Source organism: Haliotis cracherodii, unplaced genomic scaffold, assembly GCF_022045235.1.
Source record: "Haliotis cracherodii isolate W230 unplaced genomic scaffold, xgHalCrac1.p SCAF_9, whole genome shotgun sequence".
Taxonomy (NCBI): domain Eukaryota; kingdom Metazoa; phylum Mollusca; class Gastropoda; order Lepetellida; family Haliotidae; genus Haliotis; species Haliotis cracherodii.
Genome location: NW_027266343.1, coordinates 2,134,837 through 2,154,219, shown reverse-complemented (window position 1 = coordinate 2,154,219; position 19,383 = coordinate 2,134,837). Strand labels below are relative to the sequence as shown.

General features: G+C 42.8%; 1 protein-coding gene across 2 annotated transcripts in view; it reads right to left on the bottom strand.

Annotated features, from left to right (window-relative positions):
* Window positions 1-4,316: 4,316 nt before the first annotated feature.
* The window catches only part of LOC139452487 (xaa-Pro aminopeptidase 1-like), a 58,848-nt gene continuing 43,781 nt past the window's right edge, over window positions 4,317-19,383 (bottom strand). For both annotated transcript variants that reach the window (XM_071233978.1, XM_071233979.1), the window contains exons 15-23: window positions 17,952-18,029; window positions 16,985-17,056; window positions 13,191-13,251; window positions 12,599-12,668; window positions 12,190-12,294; window positions 11,406-11,477; window positions 9,501-9,577; window positions 8,512-8,610; window positions 4,317-6,694 (exon numbers count right to left, since the gene is read on the bottom strand). In XM_071233978.1, coding sequence (XP_071090079.1) covers window positions 6,575-6,694; window positions 8,512-8,610; window positions 9,501-9,577; window positions 11,406-11,477; window positions 12,190-12,294; window positions 12,599-12,668; window positions 13,191-13,251; window positions 16,985-17,056; window positions 17,952-18,029 — 754 coding nt within the window. In that variant the 3' untranslated portion in view covers window positions 4,317-6,574. The remainder of the gene's footprint in view (window positions 6,695-8,511; window positions 8,611-9,500; window positions 9,578-11,405; window positions 11,478-12,189; window positions 12,295-12,598; window positions 12,669-13,190; window positions 13,252-16,984; window positions 17,057-17,951; window positions 18,030-19,383) is intronic.

Genomic DNA, 19,383 nt, shown 5'->3' with positions numbered 1-19,383 from the left:
GAAAGGCCGAGAGTGAGGGAAAAGGCCGAGAGTGAGGGAAAGGCCGAGAGTGGGGGGAAAGGCCGAGAGTGAGGGAAAGGCCGAGAGTGAGGGAAAAGGCCGAGAGTGAGGGAAAAGGCTGGGGGTGAGGGAATAGGCCGAGAGTGAGGGAAAGGCCGAGAGTGGGGGAAAAGGCCGAGAGTGAGGGAAAGGCCGAGAGTGAGGGAAAAGGCCCAGAGTGAGGGAAAGGCCGAGAGTGGGGGGAAAGGCCGAGAGTGAGGGAAAGGCCGAGAGTGGGGGGAAAGGCCGAGAGTGAGGGAAAGGCCGAGAGTGGGGGGAAAGGCCGAGAGTGAGGGAAAGGCCGAGAGCGGGGGGAAAGGCCGAGAGTGAGGGAAAGGCCGAGAGTGGGGGGAAAGGCCGAGAGTGAGGGAAAGGCCGAGAATGGGGGGAAAGGCCGAGAGTGAGGGAAAGGCCGAGAGTGAGGGAAAAGGCCGAGAGTGAGGGAAAAGGCCGAGAGTGGGGGAAAAGGCCGAGAGTGGGGGAAAAGGCCGAGACTGAGGGAATAGGCCGAGAGTGGGGGAAAAGGCCGAGAGTGGGGGAAAAGGCCGAGAGTGGGGGAAGATGCCAAGAGTGGGGGAAAAGGCCGAGAGTGAGGGAAAAGGCCGAGAGTGAGGGAAAAGGCCGAGAGTGGGGGAAAAGGCCGAGAGTGGGGGAAGATGCCAAGAGTGGGGGAAAAGGCCGAGGGTTCAAATGACCATTCCAGAACTCCAAAAGGGAAATTTATTTTTCATTTGGAAACACAAAAAATGTTGTTCAGGTTCTTGCTGTTTTTCTATATGGTTACTATCAATTGTATTCTGTTAACACTTAATGAAGTCAATGTTATTAGTTTACACAAGAATGGAATTGTAGGTTTCAAAATGAAATGTGGTGTGATTAGCGGAGAGTCTTTTCACAGATGCATCACAATTTACACCTGACGATACAAGACCTGATTTGTTAATCAACGTATGGATTAATGTTTTTTGGTTTTCAAGAAGTAATATTCACAAAGTTTGGCAATAACATAACTTCTCGGTCAAGCATTACCTCATCCCTTTCATGAAACTTTAAGCTGTATCTGATTGCATGATACCTTTACAACAGAGGCACAGGTGACCCCCGTGACCCATGGGCACGTCAGAATCCTGTAATTGCGGGTTCAAATCCCGGTTCGCCATGATTATGTTTTAGGTTCTCGTGGGTTTCACCAAAGTGGTAAACGTCTAAGACCTGCATCACTTCGGGCTTTCCTCCCACATTCCTCCCTGCCGTGATGTATCTTGAAGTGTTCAAAGCGGCGTTAAACCCTACTCACTCACTCCCTCAGCCACTTTAAGAACAAGACTATAGGAGCTAGTCAGGAGTTTAAACACAAAGTTGTTGATATCAACAAGAACAAATAGTATCACAATGTGTATGATGTCATGTCTCAAGATATGCATCTGTATGTGATGGAGGTGCAGCATGACAACTCCGGTGATTACACATTAAAATATATTTAAGTTATTAATATGAATTGCTTCATATTATTGGAAGTGAAAACACATTGAACACTTAAAAAGGAAGGCAATTTTTAAAACAGTTATGAAAATTTTATGGAGATTTCAACTTAGCACCCATCGTATCCCAATCGATCGATGCTCATGATGTCAATCACTGGATTGTCTGGTCCAGACTTGATTATTTACAGACCGCTGTCATACAGCTGTAATATTGCAGAGTGAGGCGTTAAACAACAAACAAACAAAACAAAATCAACTTAGCCCCAATGATCAGGACAATGCATCAGATACCTACATCAGTATTACAAACATTTTCCACGCTTCCTCACAGCATTATAATTTTTCCAAAGTTTTCTTATAGTTGGTAAGTATTATCTTCACGTTTCATGGTTATACAGTTTGTTGTTTGATGTTTGTTTTTAATCTGAATAAATACTTTTACTTGTGTAAAGTGATTTTTGTTTTGAGTCTTTCAGTCCATGTCCGTAATCCCGACTGAGTAATGTACGTATACAAAGTTTCAAGAAGTATTTAATGATGTATGCAACAAAAGGAATCAGTTCAGCACTCTCCTGGTGTGTTGCAGAAATATAGGACAGTTTATGAGTTCTGTTCAGAAACTGAAAGTGACTGACGGAGGTCATTTCTGTTTCAAACTTAAACCATAACATTTGTATTTTGACACCATACTGAGTTGGGAAATGTCGTTTAATGCTAGTCAGCAATGTGACAGCAATATTACAGCAATATCACAGCAATAGGACAGACCTTTCACAGCAACATTTAGAGAATAACCACAGAGATATGAGAATGGCGGCTTATGTGGGGAGCCAATGAATGATGTTAATCCTGAGCCTTCATCAAGGGGAGTGAGTGAGTTGGGTTTGGGTTTAACGCCACTATTAACAGTATTCCAGTTATATCACAGCGTGTCAGCTTAATGTGGGAGGAAAGCCCAAAGTGATTCTTTGTCAGGGGGCTTACAGCATCCATTCATGAGGGACACATAATCCATAATTCTATACTAAACAACAAAAGTTCCTGTGACATTAAATAAGATTATGTTTGAATAACGTTATGTTTTTACCAAATCTGAAACAATTTCGGTTTGCAACAGATAAAAGACTCCTGTAAGGGTTCAAATGGTTTAATTTGCCATACTGACTTCAGAAAATGTGTGATTTCATAAAAAAACATGATCATGTCAAAATGTCAATTTACAAATCAATAGCGTGTGTGTCCACCTCTGGTTGCGATGCAAGCAACACATCTTCGTCTCATGGAATGGACCAGGCGTCTCACAAAGTCCTGTGAGATATCTGTCCATATCTGCTGGAGCTTGTTTCGAAGTTCCTGGAGTGTCTGTGGAACACATGGTTTGGCGTCGAAGGTGCCAATCCATCTCATCCCACATGTGCTCGATTAGTGAGAGATAAGGGGAGCGAGCCAGCCAGGGGATGACATTCAAGTTGTTTTGTTGAAGAGAATTCTGAACAAGTCAAGCAATATGAGGCTGGGCGTTGTCATGTTGAAAGGTAATGCCTGGGCCATGACGACGCAAAAACGGTAGAACAACAGGGCTGATGATCATCTCGTCACAGTAGCGCTGTCCATTGAGATTTCCTTCTACCACTATCAAACGGGTCCTCTGTCTTGCTGTAATCCCACTGCATACCATAACGATGCCGCCCTCGAACCGATTTTCTTCCATGACACAATGATTGACGTAACGTTCACCTCGACGTCCGTACACTCAATCCATCCATCGCTGTGGTCGAGGTGAAAATGAGACTCGTCAGTGAATAGAACTTGCCCCACTGCATGGCCATCAAACATAGACGCTGTCTGCACCACTGTAGAGGTGCTTGACGGTGGTTTCCTGTCAAATTGGGACGTCTGGCGGGTCTTCTGGCAACAATCCCTGCACATCTGAGGCTACGACGTACAGTTTGTGAAGATATTCGTCGAAGGCCAGGGATGCTTCTTGCAGTCACTGTTGCTGGCTGGAATCGATTTCGTTGGTGTGTTGTTCGAATCCAATTGTTTTGTCGATTATTGGTTACGCGTGGCCTGCCGATCTGAGGATGGTCTCTGACTGCATTTGTCAGTTTGTCATTTGCCAACGTTGCCATAAACACCAAATGGTGTTTCTGTGGACGTTAAATTGTCTTGCAACATCACGTTGACTTGATCCTGCTTCAAACATACCAATGGCTCGCAGATGCTCATTTTTGGACAGCCGTGGCATTTCGTATTGTTGAATAATTGCGTAATTTTGTTGTTTTTCTGAGTGGTTGTTGTCAGCACAATGCTAAACAATGCATATGGAATCCCGTTAATGCACATGTTTTTATACCCATGCTTGCATAAAAGTCACTTTTTGCATGGAATGCATGCTTTTCTGTAGTAGTTGGGTTTTTGTGACTTGATTCCATACATGTACTACAATATTGAAAACCAAAGTTTACTTGTTTGAAAAATACACAAAAATATTGGTGTCACAGGAACTTGTGTTGTGGAGTATATATACTACTCATTGTCATTTTAAGAGAGAGACTTCAGTGTAGGCAGCCTATTGTTCAGATGACTTCATGACCAATGGCTAACATCTCATTATTTTCTCAAAAATAAAGCACTGTGTGTCATGTGGCTTCACACATAGTACCCTTGTGTGCAATCAATCTTGGGTTTGGCAGGACGAGCAGCCACTTTAACCAGTCGGCTACCCAGCCACCTCAGAATGGTCAAGACATACTATTGACACTACATGGCAAAAACAACAAAACAAATGCCTACAATTTCACAAAACAAATTTATTGTTCTGCAGACTTCCATGGCTTGCATGTTCAGTACAAGAAAATATTATGTTGGACTTGTACATTTCAATGGCGATTGACAGATCATAAAATGAGAAGTCTTGCTGTGTACCTGAAGTTCTGTTGTGTCAACTTCAAACATATCAGATCACATACAGGAAAACTGACAAGGGACAGTTTCATCATGGCCAATGACATTAAAATCAGATTTCTTATGCGGATACGATGTCTCCATGACTGAAGATCTGAGGACACCTCCACAGAAGGTCGTATCAGGTGGTCTTTCTATTCAACCAAGAAGTATAAAGGAAGTGTTCAGGCATCTAACATCTCTGTATGAGTGAGCGAAGCATTCAGAATAGCATATATCTGTTTTCTGTATCTCGAAAAAGAATATAATTGATGTAATCCGAATGAGAAAAATGGAATTCTTTAGCTATTATATTGTTGCAGGCATTTTCTACAACCTGTCGTTTGTACTAGACGGAATATTTGGGTTCTGTGATGCTTTTTTTTTGTGGAGATAAAGAAATCAAGGCGTGAAAAAAAGAAGCAGAAGTGTTTCAGAAAGATGACGTCTGATTGGTTCAATAACGCGCGCAGTGTTCATTTTGATTTGGCGGTCATGTGATTTGCTGACCTATGGAGCTGTCCTCTGATCTGAACACAGAGTGATATCCTTAAAGACCTGATCTTTATAAGATTTATATGTAGTTCATTCTAAAAGATAAATGGATTCAGGGTGTGTATGTCCTGTCTGGGGACTAGAATTGTAATGGTCAAAGTTAAATACATGTCCATCTCTCAAAATAAATTAGGTTTATGGTAAATAATTTGCAAGTGATGCCATGGTATTTGATTCACCAGTCAAATTTGTTTTTCCAGAAACCTGAAAAAAAATAAGGCTACGTCCACAAACAGACTACTGTTTCTTCATTGGCTGATAATAGAGTCGGTGGATTTAGAGTTTGTTATTGCGCAGATCGATGTCAATGATTTCATATCGTTGTCCATGTTTTTTTGGTTAAAATCACATAAGCAGTTTGTGAAGTTATTCTTGTTGACTTATTTATCAGAAATGACTTCAATATTATTTTGCATTTATGATGTATAAACAAACCAAAGGTGTGCTACACAGGTTTACCTGTTTATACGTTCACATTGCAATAAATGCAAAACAATAATATAGTCTTAAATAAGTATAAACTGTAAATATGTCAGATACGTGTGCACAATCTTAAAATGACCCCGAAGAAAAATGCCAGACAGACATATACCAGATATATGATGGTAGGTAAAATTATATTATATTTAATGGTGCAACTTTTCTTGGGATGATTTTTTTCTTAGCAGGTTGTCAGTGATTTGATTGAAATTTCTGCTGAAACTGAAACGGTGGGTCGACTGGAATCACAGAAATCATAGGTTTCTTGCCCAAGGTATGCAACTCAGAAGAGCCAATTGCGGCGCCTCAGATGACTAGACCAACCCTGTCCCCAGAGACAATAGTGGCAATTGGTGTTTGACTGTAAGGAAGGTAAAATAATGTCATAATTTTCTGATTTATGTGAACTCATCGTGTACACGCTAGTTTGTTACATCATTAATATTTTCACTCATTTCATTTTTGTGGTGACTTAAAAAATATGCCTTATTTATACTTTGGACCCTTAACAACCATTAAAAAAATCAAAAGAGGTATAAATGTAATCACTAACAAGATCAACAAGATCATCGGTTTGAGGGTTAAGTGAGTGAATATTGTGCATCATCCTCAATTTTAATTGTTTTTATTTGTATGAAAACAAAATGCAGACTACATCACTATTCAGTCTCCATTGAGATAGATCTACATTTTGTTACAAAACAAAAACTCCATTTTCATAAAATTCATGCGACAGTCAATGTTGCATGTGAAACATTGTACAGAATATGATTAGAAAATTTTGTATACAAGAAAACATATGCATGAAATCATAACAAATTGACATTTACATGGTCTGGATACTAATGTGACAAAACTTTAGATAGCAAAGAATATGTCCACCAAGGATTTCAATTCATAAGCTTGCTGGATGAAAATATGGAATTTCATTCAATTTCATTTTCTTGTCTGTGTGGTTTCATGGCGTTAACACATGAAATCTAGTTATGTAACCCCATCAACAAGACCGAGCTGTTCGTGATTCGTTCTGCAAATCTACAACCAGGTTATTATAAAGGTGAAGGTCAAGTCTAGCCCAGCTGTTCTGTTTCCCGGATCAGCCAGTCGAGAACTTTCAGCTTCCCTTGTTTCTTCAGCTCGGCTCCAATCACCTCTCGGCACCGCGTGTGGTACTCGTTTAACCAGTCGATCTAAACAGGAGAAAGAGTCTTGTCATGAATCATTATTTGTCCATCAGTATATCTTGTGTCGCCCATCTCTGGATGGTTCAAAATTACTACCCTCCTAGAAGATATACCGTATTCGACATAATAAGCACCCCGCTCTAATAAGCACCCACAGCGATATTTGCTAATATATTGGCTAATGAACAATCCCAATAAGAACCCCATCCGATTGATCATTGTACACACGACTTATTTATTCGTATATAATCAGCACTCGTGTGTTATATGTCTCTTAAATATGGCCAATTAAATCCTGGAAAAATATATCTGTCGTATATAAACATTTCAGGCTGTCAGCATAAACCACGAAATTTACGGTCTTTCAACTCTGTTTTATTTCTTCACCAAAATGATATTCTAATAAGAGCCCCCTATTTCTAATTTTGAGAGCGCCCTGGGCGCTTATTACGTTGAATACGGTAGCAGTTTTTATTCAACCATTTGACAGCTTAAATATGTATTCAGCTTCATCATTGAAGGGTCACCTAGGTATGTTGGGTGTCAAACATGAACATATGTCAACAAGTGTCAGTGGGTCGGAGTATGTTGACATTCTCATTAACAGTTGAGGAACATGTTTACGGCTATGTCATGGATTGGAAGCTTTTATGAAATTGGAAAAATGGACGACATTTAAAAACAATGAAAAGTACAAGATTGAAGGTGATGGAAAGAACTCCCCAAAACCAACGCACACATGATGCACATGCACTACACGACAAGTAACAGCAATGTGGGTAAAAAACTGGTTCATTCCAGGAGCAACTGATCAGTTTTTTCAATACTTTTATCTCTTATCATCTGCTGAGCCCTCAATAATGATATGTATATATAGGAAATACCAAAGTTTTGTTTCTTTGTTGTTTAAAGCCGCACTCAGCAATATTCCAATTATATGAAGGCGGTCTGTAAATATTCAAGACTGGATCAGACAATCCAGTGATTAACATCATGAGCATCGATCCACGTAATTGGGACATGCATCAACCAAGTCAGCAAGCCTGACCACCTGATCCCGTTAGTCGCCTCTTACGACAAGCATAGTCACCTTTGACGGCAAGCATGGGTTGCTGAAGACCTATTCTACCCCGGATCTTCACGGGTCGGAAATAAATCCTGAACAAATGATAATAAATAGATTAAAGGTTACTGTCTACAACAATTACACAACTACACAGAAGCCAGATAAAGACCGGCTATTTGATGAAACATAGGCCACACAAACAAGTGGTCAATAGAGCCAGCAACTTCACCACTGTCGTCAGGCTACAACATTGTCTGTCCCGGAGTTCACTCAACCAGGGACAACTAAAGAATTTATATTCAATATTACAAAGACTATTAAATTTGTCAATTCCATGCCATGATCAAGTCCAATTATGCTTTTGTTTTTTTGCATGATTTCCTCGAGATCTTATATATTTTCTCAACTATATTAAGTGTTTTAGATTTTCTTTCTTTTACTGATATGAACAAATCTAAAAGCCGATGTGACATTACAAATCATACTTTTGTTCCATATTTATTAATGTTAAGGATTGCCTTTCACTTTCATTAAAATATAGATCTTTTTTATATTTAACACCATGAACAAATCTGATTCCCATACTTCCCCAAAACTTTATTATCCACTGAATTATGACAAGCACCCTGCAGCATTTGTTGGACAAATTGGCCATAGGCATTAATTGGAACAGGTGCTTAATACAGCGAATACGGTAATCAAATGAATAACTTATATACAAATCCCAACTATGTCAATCAGGTTGTATTTTACTTGCCTCTTGTTCTGTCAGCAGTGACGGGTCGATCAACTTGGTCTGGATTGGGACTAGTGTAATGGGCTCAAAGGTCAGGTAACCTTTCTTCCGGAAATTGTACTGGAAATGTAAACATGTATTATCAAATATACTGCTTGAGACGAAACTAATCTGGACATGTATTGGTTAAATATAATGCTTGAGGTAATCTAGACATGTATTGGTTAAATATACTGCTTGAGATAATCTAGACATGTATTGGTTAAATATACTGCTTGAGATAATCTAGACATGTATTGGTTAAATATACTGCTTGAGATGAAACTAATCTGGACATGATTGTACACTTATGCTCGCTTTCTTGTGGACGGACTTCAAAATACATTTATTTCAAAATATTATGTAAGTATTTGATGCCCCAAAAGAACAAGATCTGTAGACATTGAGAAATTAGGAACAGCTTTAGAAATCATTGTTAAAGTCCACAGTCACTTAAATATGGTCAATGAGAATAAACTTTGCTCTTTTGACACTATGTGACCCATGGACCAGACAATTCATTGACTGATATTATGAGCAACACCATGCTGTCGGGGTCAAAGACACGCAATCAACCAAGTCCCCGCACATGACCACGTGGTCCACTAAAACCCCTCTTACGACAAGCATGGGTTGCAGGGGAACTATTCCAACCGAGAATCCCCCCCAGGGTACACATTTCTCAAATTACAGAAAACTATGGTGACCGCTAACTTCACTTCATTATAACCGTTGTATCTTAGAAGAATATATGCAGCAAATGGCCAGGACCAAAACATAAGTTTGTTATATCCATCAGTTCGTTAAAAGCGTCTTTATCATTATCGTATTTGACTGTACATGCTCACGTCACTGAAAATACAATGTCATGCTCATGTTCATATATATTACCATGGCATCGTAGGGATACCAGGTTAGAATGCAGATTGCCAGCAACCTATGGAGATAGAGGAACAATGTGCTTGTATTACCTGAGTGTCCGCCTTCACTACAAGCACCAGGCTCTCGATTCTCACTCCAAATTTACCATCTTCATAGTAGCCAGGTTCTGAAAAAATGGAATCCTCATGACAGCAACAGCCTCAGTGCCTTAGCATGATATTCATGTTGGTAGTTACAGATATATATTGTGTGTGTTTGTGTGTGTTTGACGTCACACTCAACAATATTACAGTCATGACATGTACAATGGTCTATAGACAATCGAGTCTGGACCAGACAATCAAGTGATTGATATCTTGAACAACAATTCATTCTGCTAGGGTACGATGACAGGCTATCAACCATGTCACAAGTCTGACCACCTGATCCAAGTTGCCACTTTTGCCAAGCATAGGTTGCTACTTGATCAGTCATTTTATTGAACCTGAGATGAGATAAGGTTTTTGTTTGTTGTGTAACGCCGCACTCAGCAATATTCCAGCTATATGACGGCAGTCTGTAAATAATCGAGTCTGGACCAGACAATCCAGTGATTAATATCATGAGCATCGATCCACGCAATTGGGATCGGTGACATGTATCAACCAAGTCAGAGAGCCTGACCACCCGATCCCATTAGTTGCCTTTTACGACAAGCATAATCACCTTTCACGGCAAGCATGGGTTGCTGAAGACCTATTCTACCCGGGAATCTTCACAGGTATGATGCGATAAGGCCACGATAAACTAACTATTACCTGACACAATTGGGCGGCCCATCACTTCATACTTAATAATAACTGCCTCTGTGGACTAGTGGATAGAGGGCCTTCCCAGAGTACAGAACATTCGTGACTGTGTCATATCAAACTAGAACTAAAAGATGGTATTTGATGTCACCTGGGTTGTGCTTGTCATTAAGGGCTAAAACAAGAATTGGTCGGCTTGTAGTCAGTATACTTTGTCTGAGTGGGGTATTCATGAAACTGCGGCGTGGTGGCATCTAAGTGGGTTAGCACTATAAAACTGGCATTAATCTGGACTAGCACAAGCAGCCAAACACAGACGCACATATCGTTACATAAGTGTAGTCATCTTGAATGCGATATAAAACCCCATTTCATGTCACCTCACCTCACCTCACCTCACCTCACCTCACCTCACTAAATAAGGGTGAGGTGAAATTGGGTTTAATGTCGCGTCCAAGATTATTGCACTTATATAGCGACGTACATGTACGTGTGTGTGTTTGTGTGGCTGCTTGTACTAGTCCGGACTGATGCCGATTTTTTTATGCTAGGCCACTGAGATACCATGCCGCAGTTTAACGTGAATACCCCATTCAGACACAGTAAACTGACTTCCAGTCCTTGTTTTAGCCCCTTAAAGCCGAGCGCCAGACAGGGTAACAACAAGCACCATCTTTTAACATCTTTTGGTATGACACGGCCAGGGATCGAACCCCGGACCTTCCACTCTACGGGCGGATGCTCTACCACTAGACCACGGAGGCGGTCCACTAAATAAAGGGTTATATCTCACCATCAGACAGAATCATGCCTTCTTCTAGGGGAATTTCTCTAGACCACAGAGGGGGTCCACTAAATAAAGGGGTTATATCTCACCATCAGACAGAATCATGCCTTCTTCTAGGGGAATTTCTCTAGACCACAGAGGTGGTCCACTAAATAAAGGGTTATATCTCACCATCAGACAGAATCATGCCTTCTTCTAGGGGAATTTCTCTAGACCACAGAGGGGGTCCACTAAATAAAGGGGTTATATCTCACCATTAGACAGAATCATGCCTTCTTCTAGGGGAATTTCTCTAGACCACAGAGGCGGTCCACTAAATAAAGGGTTATATCTCACCATTAGACAGAATCATGCCTTCTTCTAGGGGAATTTCTCTAGACCACTCATGGGGTCCACAAAATAAAGGGGTTATATCTCACCATTAGACAGAATCATGCCTTCTTCTAGGGGGATTTCTGACAGGGACACTCTGGGGCTGATACCACACGGACCTGGAACAGACACAGACGTATGTAGGGAGTTAGTTTAATGCTGCTCTATAATGTCAGCTTAATGTCCAAGCACAGCCTGCAGTGATGCAGGTCATAGACGTTTTCCACTTTAATGAAACAAAAAGAGCCCAGATAAGGTTCTGACAGACCTAGAAACAAAAACAGGGATTAAACTCATGATCATCAGATCCTGGCATGACTAAGGGATGTAACTCTGCATAGCAATATGAGGCACAATAGATATCTGTGGCACATGTGACCATAGAAATAAGTAGACAAGTAAAACAAGAATCACACTCCAACAGTACCAATAATACCACTGTTTTTTCCAAAGATGTGTTCTTGTAATTTACTGAAGACTCCCCTCCAAAAACACAAAAGGATTTTCTCACATATGTTTGGAACCAATATTGAAGAACTCATACATAACTTATATAAAGTTCCTCAATCTGGTCAAACAAAAATCAGTGCAACATTTCACTATCATGTAATGGATAAAATAATAATTGTTTTTGGTAACATATTATTACCTAATAAGGGTGTGTAGGAAGCTAAAAAAATATCTTTTTAAAAAACCCCGTTTTCTTGACAACTAGCTACAGATGTGATACAAACTGATTTTTATCATGAAATGATGGTTACATGAAATATTATTATTTTCCAGCGTTATCATTATGATGATGATGTTGTTTATGTTACAAAACCTACTCACCCTCATGCACATTAAGGAAAGCCCCCACTCCGTGTCCCGTGCCGTGCAGGTAGTCAAGCCCAGCCTCCCACAGCGACAACCGTGCCAGTGTGTCCAGACTGTGTCCTGGCACATGGAAACATGGGAGTAGGTCAAGTGAGATAGAAAGAACATAGAAGCTGTAAGCTTTCACAGTTATGTGACAACCTATGGCAAAGCATGTATCACTGCATATCCTCTGACAGCGGGAGGAGAGCGAAAGTGTAATCACATTAAAATCAGACCTCAGATATTGCCATAGGCATGTTTGATATGTAATGAGAAACAGACAACACAAGACAATGTACATGCACATATTCTTACAGGCAAAACAAAAAGTTACCATGATTTTTTTTAAAGTTGGCATTTTTATGTGTTCATATCATGTTACCTTTCACATCATTGGGAAACACTGTCCTCGATAGATTGATATGTCCCTTTAAAACTCTTGTGAAACATTCCTGTAACATGAGAATAAGTAGACATTATTTGTTTGTGTGTGTGTTGTTTGATTCCACTGTCAGAAATACTCCAACTACTGGTATATGACGTCGGCCTGTAAATAATGAAGTCTTGACAATCCAGTGATTGATAGTATGACCAACGATCCACACTGTTGGAGCACACAGTCAACCAAGTCACCAATTCTGACTACCCGATCATTTGGTCACCTTTTGTGAGTGAGTGAGTGAGTGAGTGAGTGAGTGAGTGAGTGAGTCTGTCAGTCAGTGAGTCCGTCAGTGAGTCGATGAGTCAGTCAGTCAGTCAGTCAGTTATTCAGTCAGGGAGTCAGTGAGTGATTCAGTGAGTGAGAGAGTGAGAGAGGATGGGGAGAGGATGGGCAGAGGAGGGGGAGAGGAGGGGGAGAGTGAGTGAGTGAGTCAGTGAGTGAGTCAGTGAGTGTGTGAGTGTGTGAGTCAGTCAGGGAATAGATTCCTGAATCAACAAGTGAACAGAATACATATGAATATTTTAAATCTAACCTGTTCATATTTAGTTGGACTTCCAAAGTGAACTGTTCTTGTAATATCTGTGGTTCCGTCTCTGAAAGAAGAATAACATTATCTTTGATCTTATTTAGGAAACACAAATTTTCAACTTTTTTTGGTATTTCCCTTTTATTCAAAATAGAAGAAGAAGGGAGAATTGCAGATACGAGTAAATATTGTTTACACAACACTGTCAGCAAGTTCACATCAATGGAGCGAGGGTCATACCAACCAGTGGTCGATAGTGCGATGACACACAATCAGTCAGATCACATATTGTAACCATGGAAACAACCCAAGTCCAAATTAATCGCCTCTTAACACAAGCATGGGAAAAGGGTCCATGTTCTGCCCATGAATTGCCTAAAGGGAAAAAACATTGTGCTTAATTATGATTATCTGGTCAGTCATACTGAATATATTAGTGGTGGGACAATGCACTGATGCATCGGTGGATCGTGACATTTTACTTACCGATACAAGTATTGATCTTAGTCGCACACTAAGTACAAAATATCAATTCTAACCTTAAATGTTTACTTAAATGGCTGTTAGACCAAACACTAATTAGTAGTAAAAAATGGTAATATTTTCATCTGTTGCGTCATACTGGACACTGCAAACTGTAAATTGTTGGTGTGGCAGGTATTTGACTATCCTGTCTATGAAAAAGATGGCTTACACACCATAGATAAGAGCACTTACAAGAATCGTGATACATATCAGATACGTATCAGATCACACAGTTGGTGTATCATCCCAGCCTAACTGAATATCGTTCTTTTATGATGAATACCCTCGAACCATTCACTGCCATAGCTTCATTTCTGAAGGATTTCCAAGGATTCAATACTAGAAATAGTCATCAAATCATATTACACTCACGTGCAATTCGTTTTGTTTGCTTGTTTGTTGTTTAAGGCCGCACTCTGCAAGACTCCGCATCATACAGAAGACTCCTCATGACAAGGGTGAGGTGAAGTGAAATGGGGTTTAATGTCGCGTCGAGGATTATTGCACTTAAATAGCGATGTTCATGACAAAGAAAACTCTTCATAGACTAGTAGTACAGAGGACCCATCTTTCACAATACCCAACGTCTGAAGCATATTCACATTCCACTCCATAATGGCAGCGAGACCACACTCCCTGTCATTTCCTATATGCTCCCTCAGCACTCCCTCCATGCTCCTCGTACACTCCCTCCAAGCTCCTCCTACACTCCCTCTACTCTCCCTCCACTCTCTCTCCACACTCCCTCCATGCTCCTCCTACACTCCCTCTACACTCCCTCCACTCTCTCTCCACTCTCCCTCCACTCTCCCTCCATGCTCCTCCTACACTCCCTCTACACTCTCTCTCCACACTCCCTCCATGCTCCTCCTACACTCCCTCTACTCTCCCTCCACTCTCTCTCCACACTCCCTCCATGCTCCTCCTACACTCCCTCTACACTCCCTCTACTCTCTCTCCACACTCCCTCCATGCTCCTCCTACACTCCCTCTACTCTCCCTCCACTCTCTCTCCACACTCCCTCCATGCTCCTCCTACACTCCCTCTACACTCCCTCTACTCTCTCTCCACACTCCCTCCATGCTCCTCCTACACTCCCTCTACTCTCTCTCCAATCTCTCTCCACACTCCCTCCATGCTCCTCCTACATTCCCTCTACTCTCCCTCCACTCTCTCTCCACACTCCCTCCATGCTCCTCCTACATTCCCTCTACTCTGCCTCCACTCTCTCTCCACACTCCCTCCATGCTCCTCCTACACTCCCTCTACACTCCCTCTACTCTCCCTCCATGCTCCTCCTACTCTCCCTCTACTCTCTCTCCACACTCCCTCCATGCTCCTCCTACTCTCCCTCTACTCTCTCTCCACACTCCCTCCATGCTCCTCCTACACTCCCTCCACTCTCTCTCTCCACACTCCCTCCATGCTCCTCCTACACTCCCTCTACACTCTCTCCACACTCCCTCCATGCTCCTCCTACACTCCCTCTACTCTCTCTCTCCACATTCCCTCCATGCTCCTCCTACACTCCCTCTACACTCTCTCCACACTCCCTCCAAGCTCCTCCTACACTCCCTCCGTTCTCTCTCCACACTCCCTCCATGCTCCTCCTACTCTCCCTCCACTCTCTCTCCACACTCCCTCTATGCTCCTCCTACTCTCCCTCTACACTCCCTCCATGCTCCTCCTACTCTCCCTCTACACTCCCTCTACACTCCCTCCACTCTCTCTCCACACTCCCTCCATGCTCCTCCTACACTCCCTCTACTCTCCCTCCACTCTCTCTCCACACTCCCTCCATGCTCCTCCTACGCTCCCTCTACTCTCCCTCCACTCTCTCTCCACACTCCCTCCACTCTCTCTCCACACTCCCTCCATGCTCCTCCTACACTCCCTCTACACTCCCTCTACTCTCTCTCCACACTCCCTCCATGCTCCTCCTACACTCCCTCCACTCTCCCTCCACTCTCTCTCCACACTCCCTCCATGCTCCTCCTACACTCCCTCTACACTCCCTCCACTCTCTCTCCACACTCCCTCCATGCTCCTCCTACTCTCCCTCTACACTCCCTCCACTCTCTCTCCACACTCCCTCCATGCTCCTCCTACACTCCCTCTACACTCCCTCTACTCTCTCTCCACACTCCCTCCATGCTCCTCTTACACTCCCTCTACTCTCCCTCCACTCTCCCTCCATGCTCCTCCTACTCTCCCTCTACACTCCCTCTACTCTCTCTCCACACTCCCTCCATGCTCCTCTTACACTCCCTCTACTCTCCCTCCACACTCCCTCCATGCTCCTCCTACACTCCCTCTACACTCCCTCTACTCTCTCTCCACACTCCCTCCATGCTCCTCTTACACTCCCTCTACTCTCCCTCCACACTCCCTCCAAGCTCCTCCTACTCTCCCTCTACGCTCCCTCCACTCTCTCTCCACACTCCCTCCATACTCCTCCTACTCTCCCTCTACACTCCCTCCACTCTCCCTCCATGCTCCTCCTACTCTCCCTCTACACTCCCTCTACACTCCCTCTACACTCTCTCTCCACTCTCCCTCCACACTCCCTCCATGCTCTCCTACTCTCCCTCTACGCTCCCTCCACTCTCTCTCCACACTCCCTCCATGCTCCTCCTACTCTCCCTCTACGCTCCCTCCACTCTCTCTCCACACTCCCTCCATGCTCCTCCTACACTCCCTCCATGCTCCTCCTACACTCCCTCTACGCTCCCTCCACTCTCTCTCCACACTCCCTCCATGCTCCTCCCACACTCCCTCTACACTCCCTCCACGCTCCCTCCACACTCCCTCCATGCTCCTCCCACACTCCCTCTACACTCCCTCCACGCTCCCTCCACACTCCCTCCATGCTCCTCCCACACTCCCTCTACACTCCCTCCACGCTCCCTCCATGCTTCTCCCACACTCCCTCTACGCTCCCTCCACACTCCCTCCATGCTCCTCCTACACTCCCTCTACTCTCCCTCCACTCTCTCTCCACGCTCCTCCTACACTCCCTCTACACTCCCTCCATGCTCCTCCTACTCTCCCTCTACACTCCCTCCATGCTTCTCCCACACTCCCTCTACGCTCCCTCTACGCTCCCTCCACACTCCCTCCATGCTCCTCCTACACTCCCTCTACTCTCCCTCCACTCTCTCTCCACGCTCCTCCTACACTCCCTCTACACTCCCTCCACGCTCCTCCTACACTCCCTCTACACTCCTCCTACACTCCCTCTACACTCCCCCTCAACATTCCCTCATGCACTCACCTGTATTGTGCCCCGGCGTCACACAGGTATATTTGGTCAGAGGTGATCGGCTTGTTACTCTCTGCTGAAGGTCTGAAATGTAACAGGTATTTAATCTTAGTGCATTCTTACATTCAGCACTGGACCCTCCATGTCCAACCACGCAGACACATGCAGCCCTACAATACCTACAAGTCTCCATCTAGAAGTGACCCTGTTGTAAACACAGGTCAGTCTTCTAACTTACTTGTAGTGTATGATAGCTGCGATAGTCCCTCCAACTTACTTGTACTGTATGATAGCTGCGTCAGTCCCTCCAACTTACTTGTAGTGTATGATAGCTGCGTCAGTCACACCAACTTACTTGTAGTGTATGATAGCTGTGTCAGTCCCTCCAACTTACTTGTAGTGTATGATAGCTGCATCAGTCCCTCCAACTTACTTGTAGTGTATGATAGCTGCATCAGTCCCTCCAACTTACTTGTAGTGTATGGTAGCTGCATCAGTCCCTCCAACTTACTTGTAGTGTATGATAGCTGTGTCAGTCCCTCCAACTTACTTGTAGTGTATGATAGCTGCATCAGTCCCTCCAACTTACTTGTAGTGTATGATAGCTGTGTCAGTCCCTCCAACTTACTTGTAGTGTATGATAGCTGCATCAGTCCCTCCAACTTACTTGTAGTGTATGATAGCTGCATCAGTCCCTCCAACTTACTTGGAGTGTATGATAGCTGTGTCAGTCCCTCCAACTTACTTGTAGTGTATGATAGCTGCATCAGTCCCTCCAACTTACTTCTAGTGTATGATAGCTGCATCAGTCCCTCCAACTTACTTGTAGTGTATGATAGCTGCATGAGTCCCTCCAACTTACTTGTAGTGTATGATAGCTGTGTCAGTCACACCAACTTACTTGTAGTGTATGATAGCTGTGTCAGTCCCTCCAACTTACTTCTAGTGTATGATAGCTGCGTCAGTCACACCAACTTACTGGTAGTGTATGATAGCTGCATCTGCTCCTATACTGGATATTGTATCAAAACTGAGACTGACGAAGTCCTCCTGCTGCCTGGAATAAAATAAAAAATAGTAGTCAGGCGAGTTAATGGAGTTATCCCCCTTGAGTGATTTTTCATGGATTCAAGGTATGTTTGTTCAGTGCTTAAGTTTGTTTAGGTTTTACTGCACCAAATCAGAATCAGTCGTTCTAACAAGGAGTTTTCGTAGAGAGCCTTCAGTGCACACTGAATCATCTCGCAGCTGTGATTAGATGATTTTGTGTAAGAATATTATTTCTTTGAAATGTACGTGTCTTTCTATATTTAGTGCTGACTTTTTCAACATGATGACGTATGCTGAATGGGACCAAAAGATATTTTCAAGCAAGTGATTTGGTGCGGAACTGAGGGTGGTGTGTTTAGCTTCCTGTACTCGGAAAAGTAGCTGGCTAAGCTAGTCATTTATTTTGTTTTTATTGCTGCCCTAAGGCCAAACTGTGCACACATATACAGGTCATAGCTGTTGAATGCTAAGTTATTTTTAAAAAGTTACAACGTTTCTATAAAAGCCTATGGGAAAACATTTGATTCTGTGTAACCGTTATGGATAACATTGTTCGTGTGAGTTATTTGGTATTTCTGTTGGTGAAGTGCACTGTAAAAGGACACAATGATAGGCATTTCTTAACATTAAACATATTTACTGAGGCTGAGGTGTATTTGTCCTCACTTAACTTTGTCAATACTTCTGAAAACAGTAACGTGGTAAAGGAAGATAATAAAACTGCCCTAACTGTATTGCACTGACAGATCACAATAACAATAAGATCTATAACTTTGTCCAGTTCGTAGTTGTTGTTGAAGAAAACATTTTGACGGATTTTCATGATTATAATGACATGATAGGAACATTTAGAAATACCTTGGTGTTTTAAGTTGATTCCTTATATAATTTGTGAAAAAAGGTGTGCTCCGAAAAGAAGGTAGTTGTTTGTTTGAAGTTATCTAAATTATTTCAACTGTATTACTTTTAATAAGTAATAATAATAACAGTCCATTTAAATTGGTCTGTACTCCATACATAAGCATGCTCTAAGCGCTTAGACATTATTACTCCAGTCATTGGATCAGTGTGCACTCAACAATCAATCTCAGCTCCCTGGGGAGTATACAACCCAAGTTGCCTGTTAGGCGCTAGAAGGTTAACAACCACATTGCCATCTCATCCTACCTGGTACCCACTCACTGCTGGGTGAACATATCATAGTGAATCGTCCAAGGAGTCACCATGTGCTACATGTGCTTCAGTGTGGGGCAGGACCGAAGCCCTAGAAACCCTCAGGAGCCAAGCTGTCGAACACGGTCACCCATCCAAGGACCCTCCGTAACCGACTTTGCTTAACTTGTGATTTACCTGATTTATTA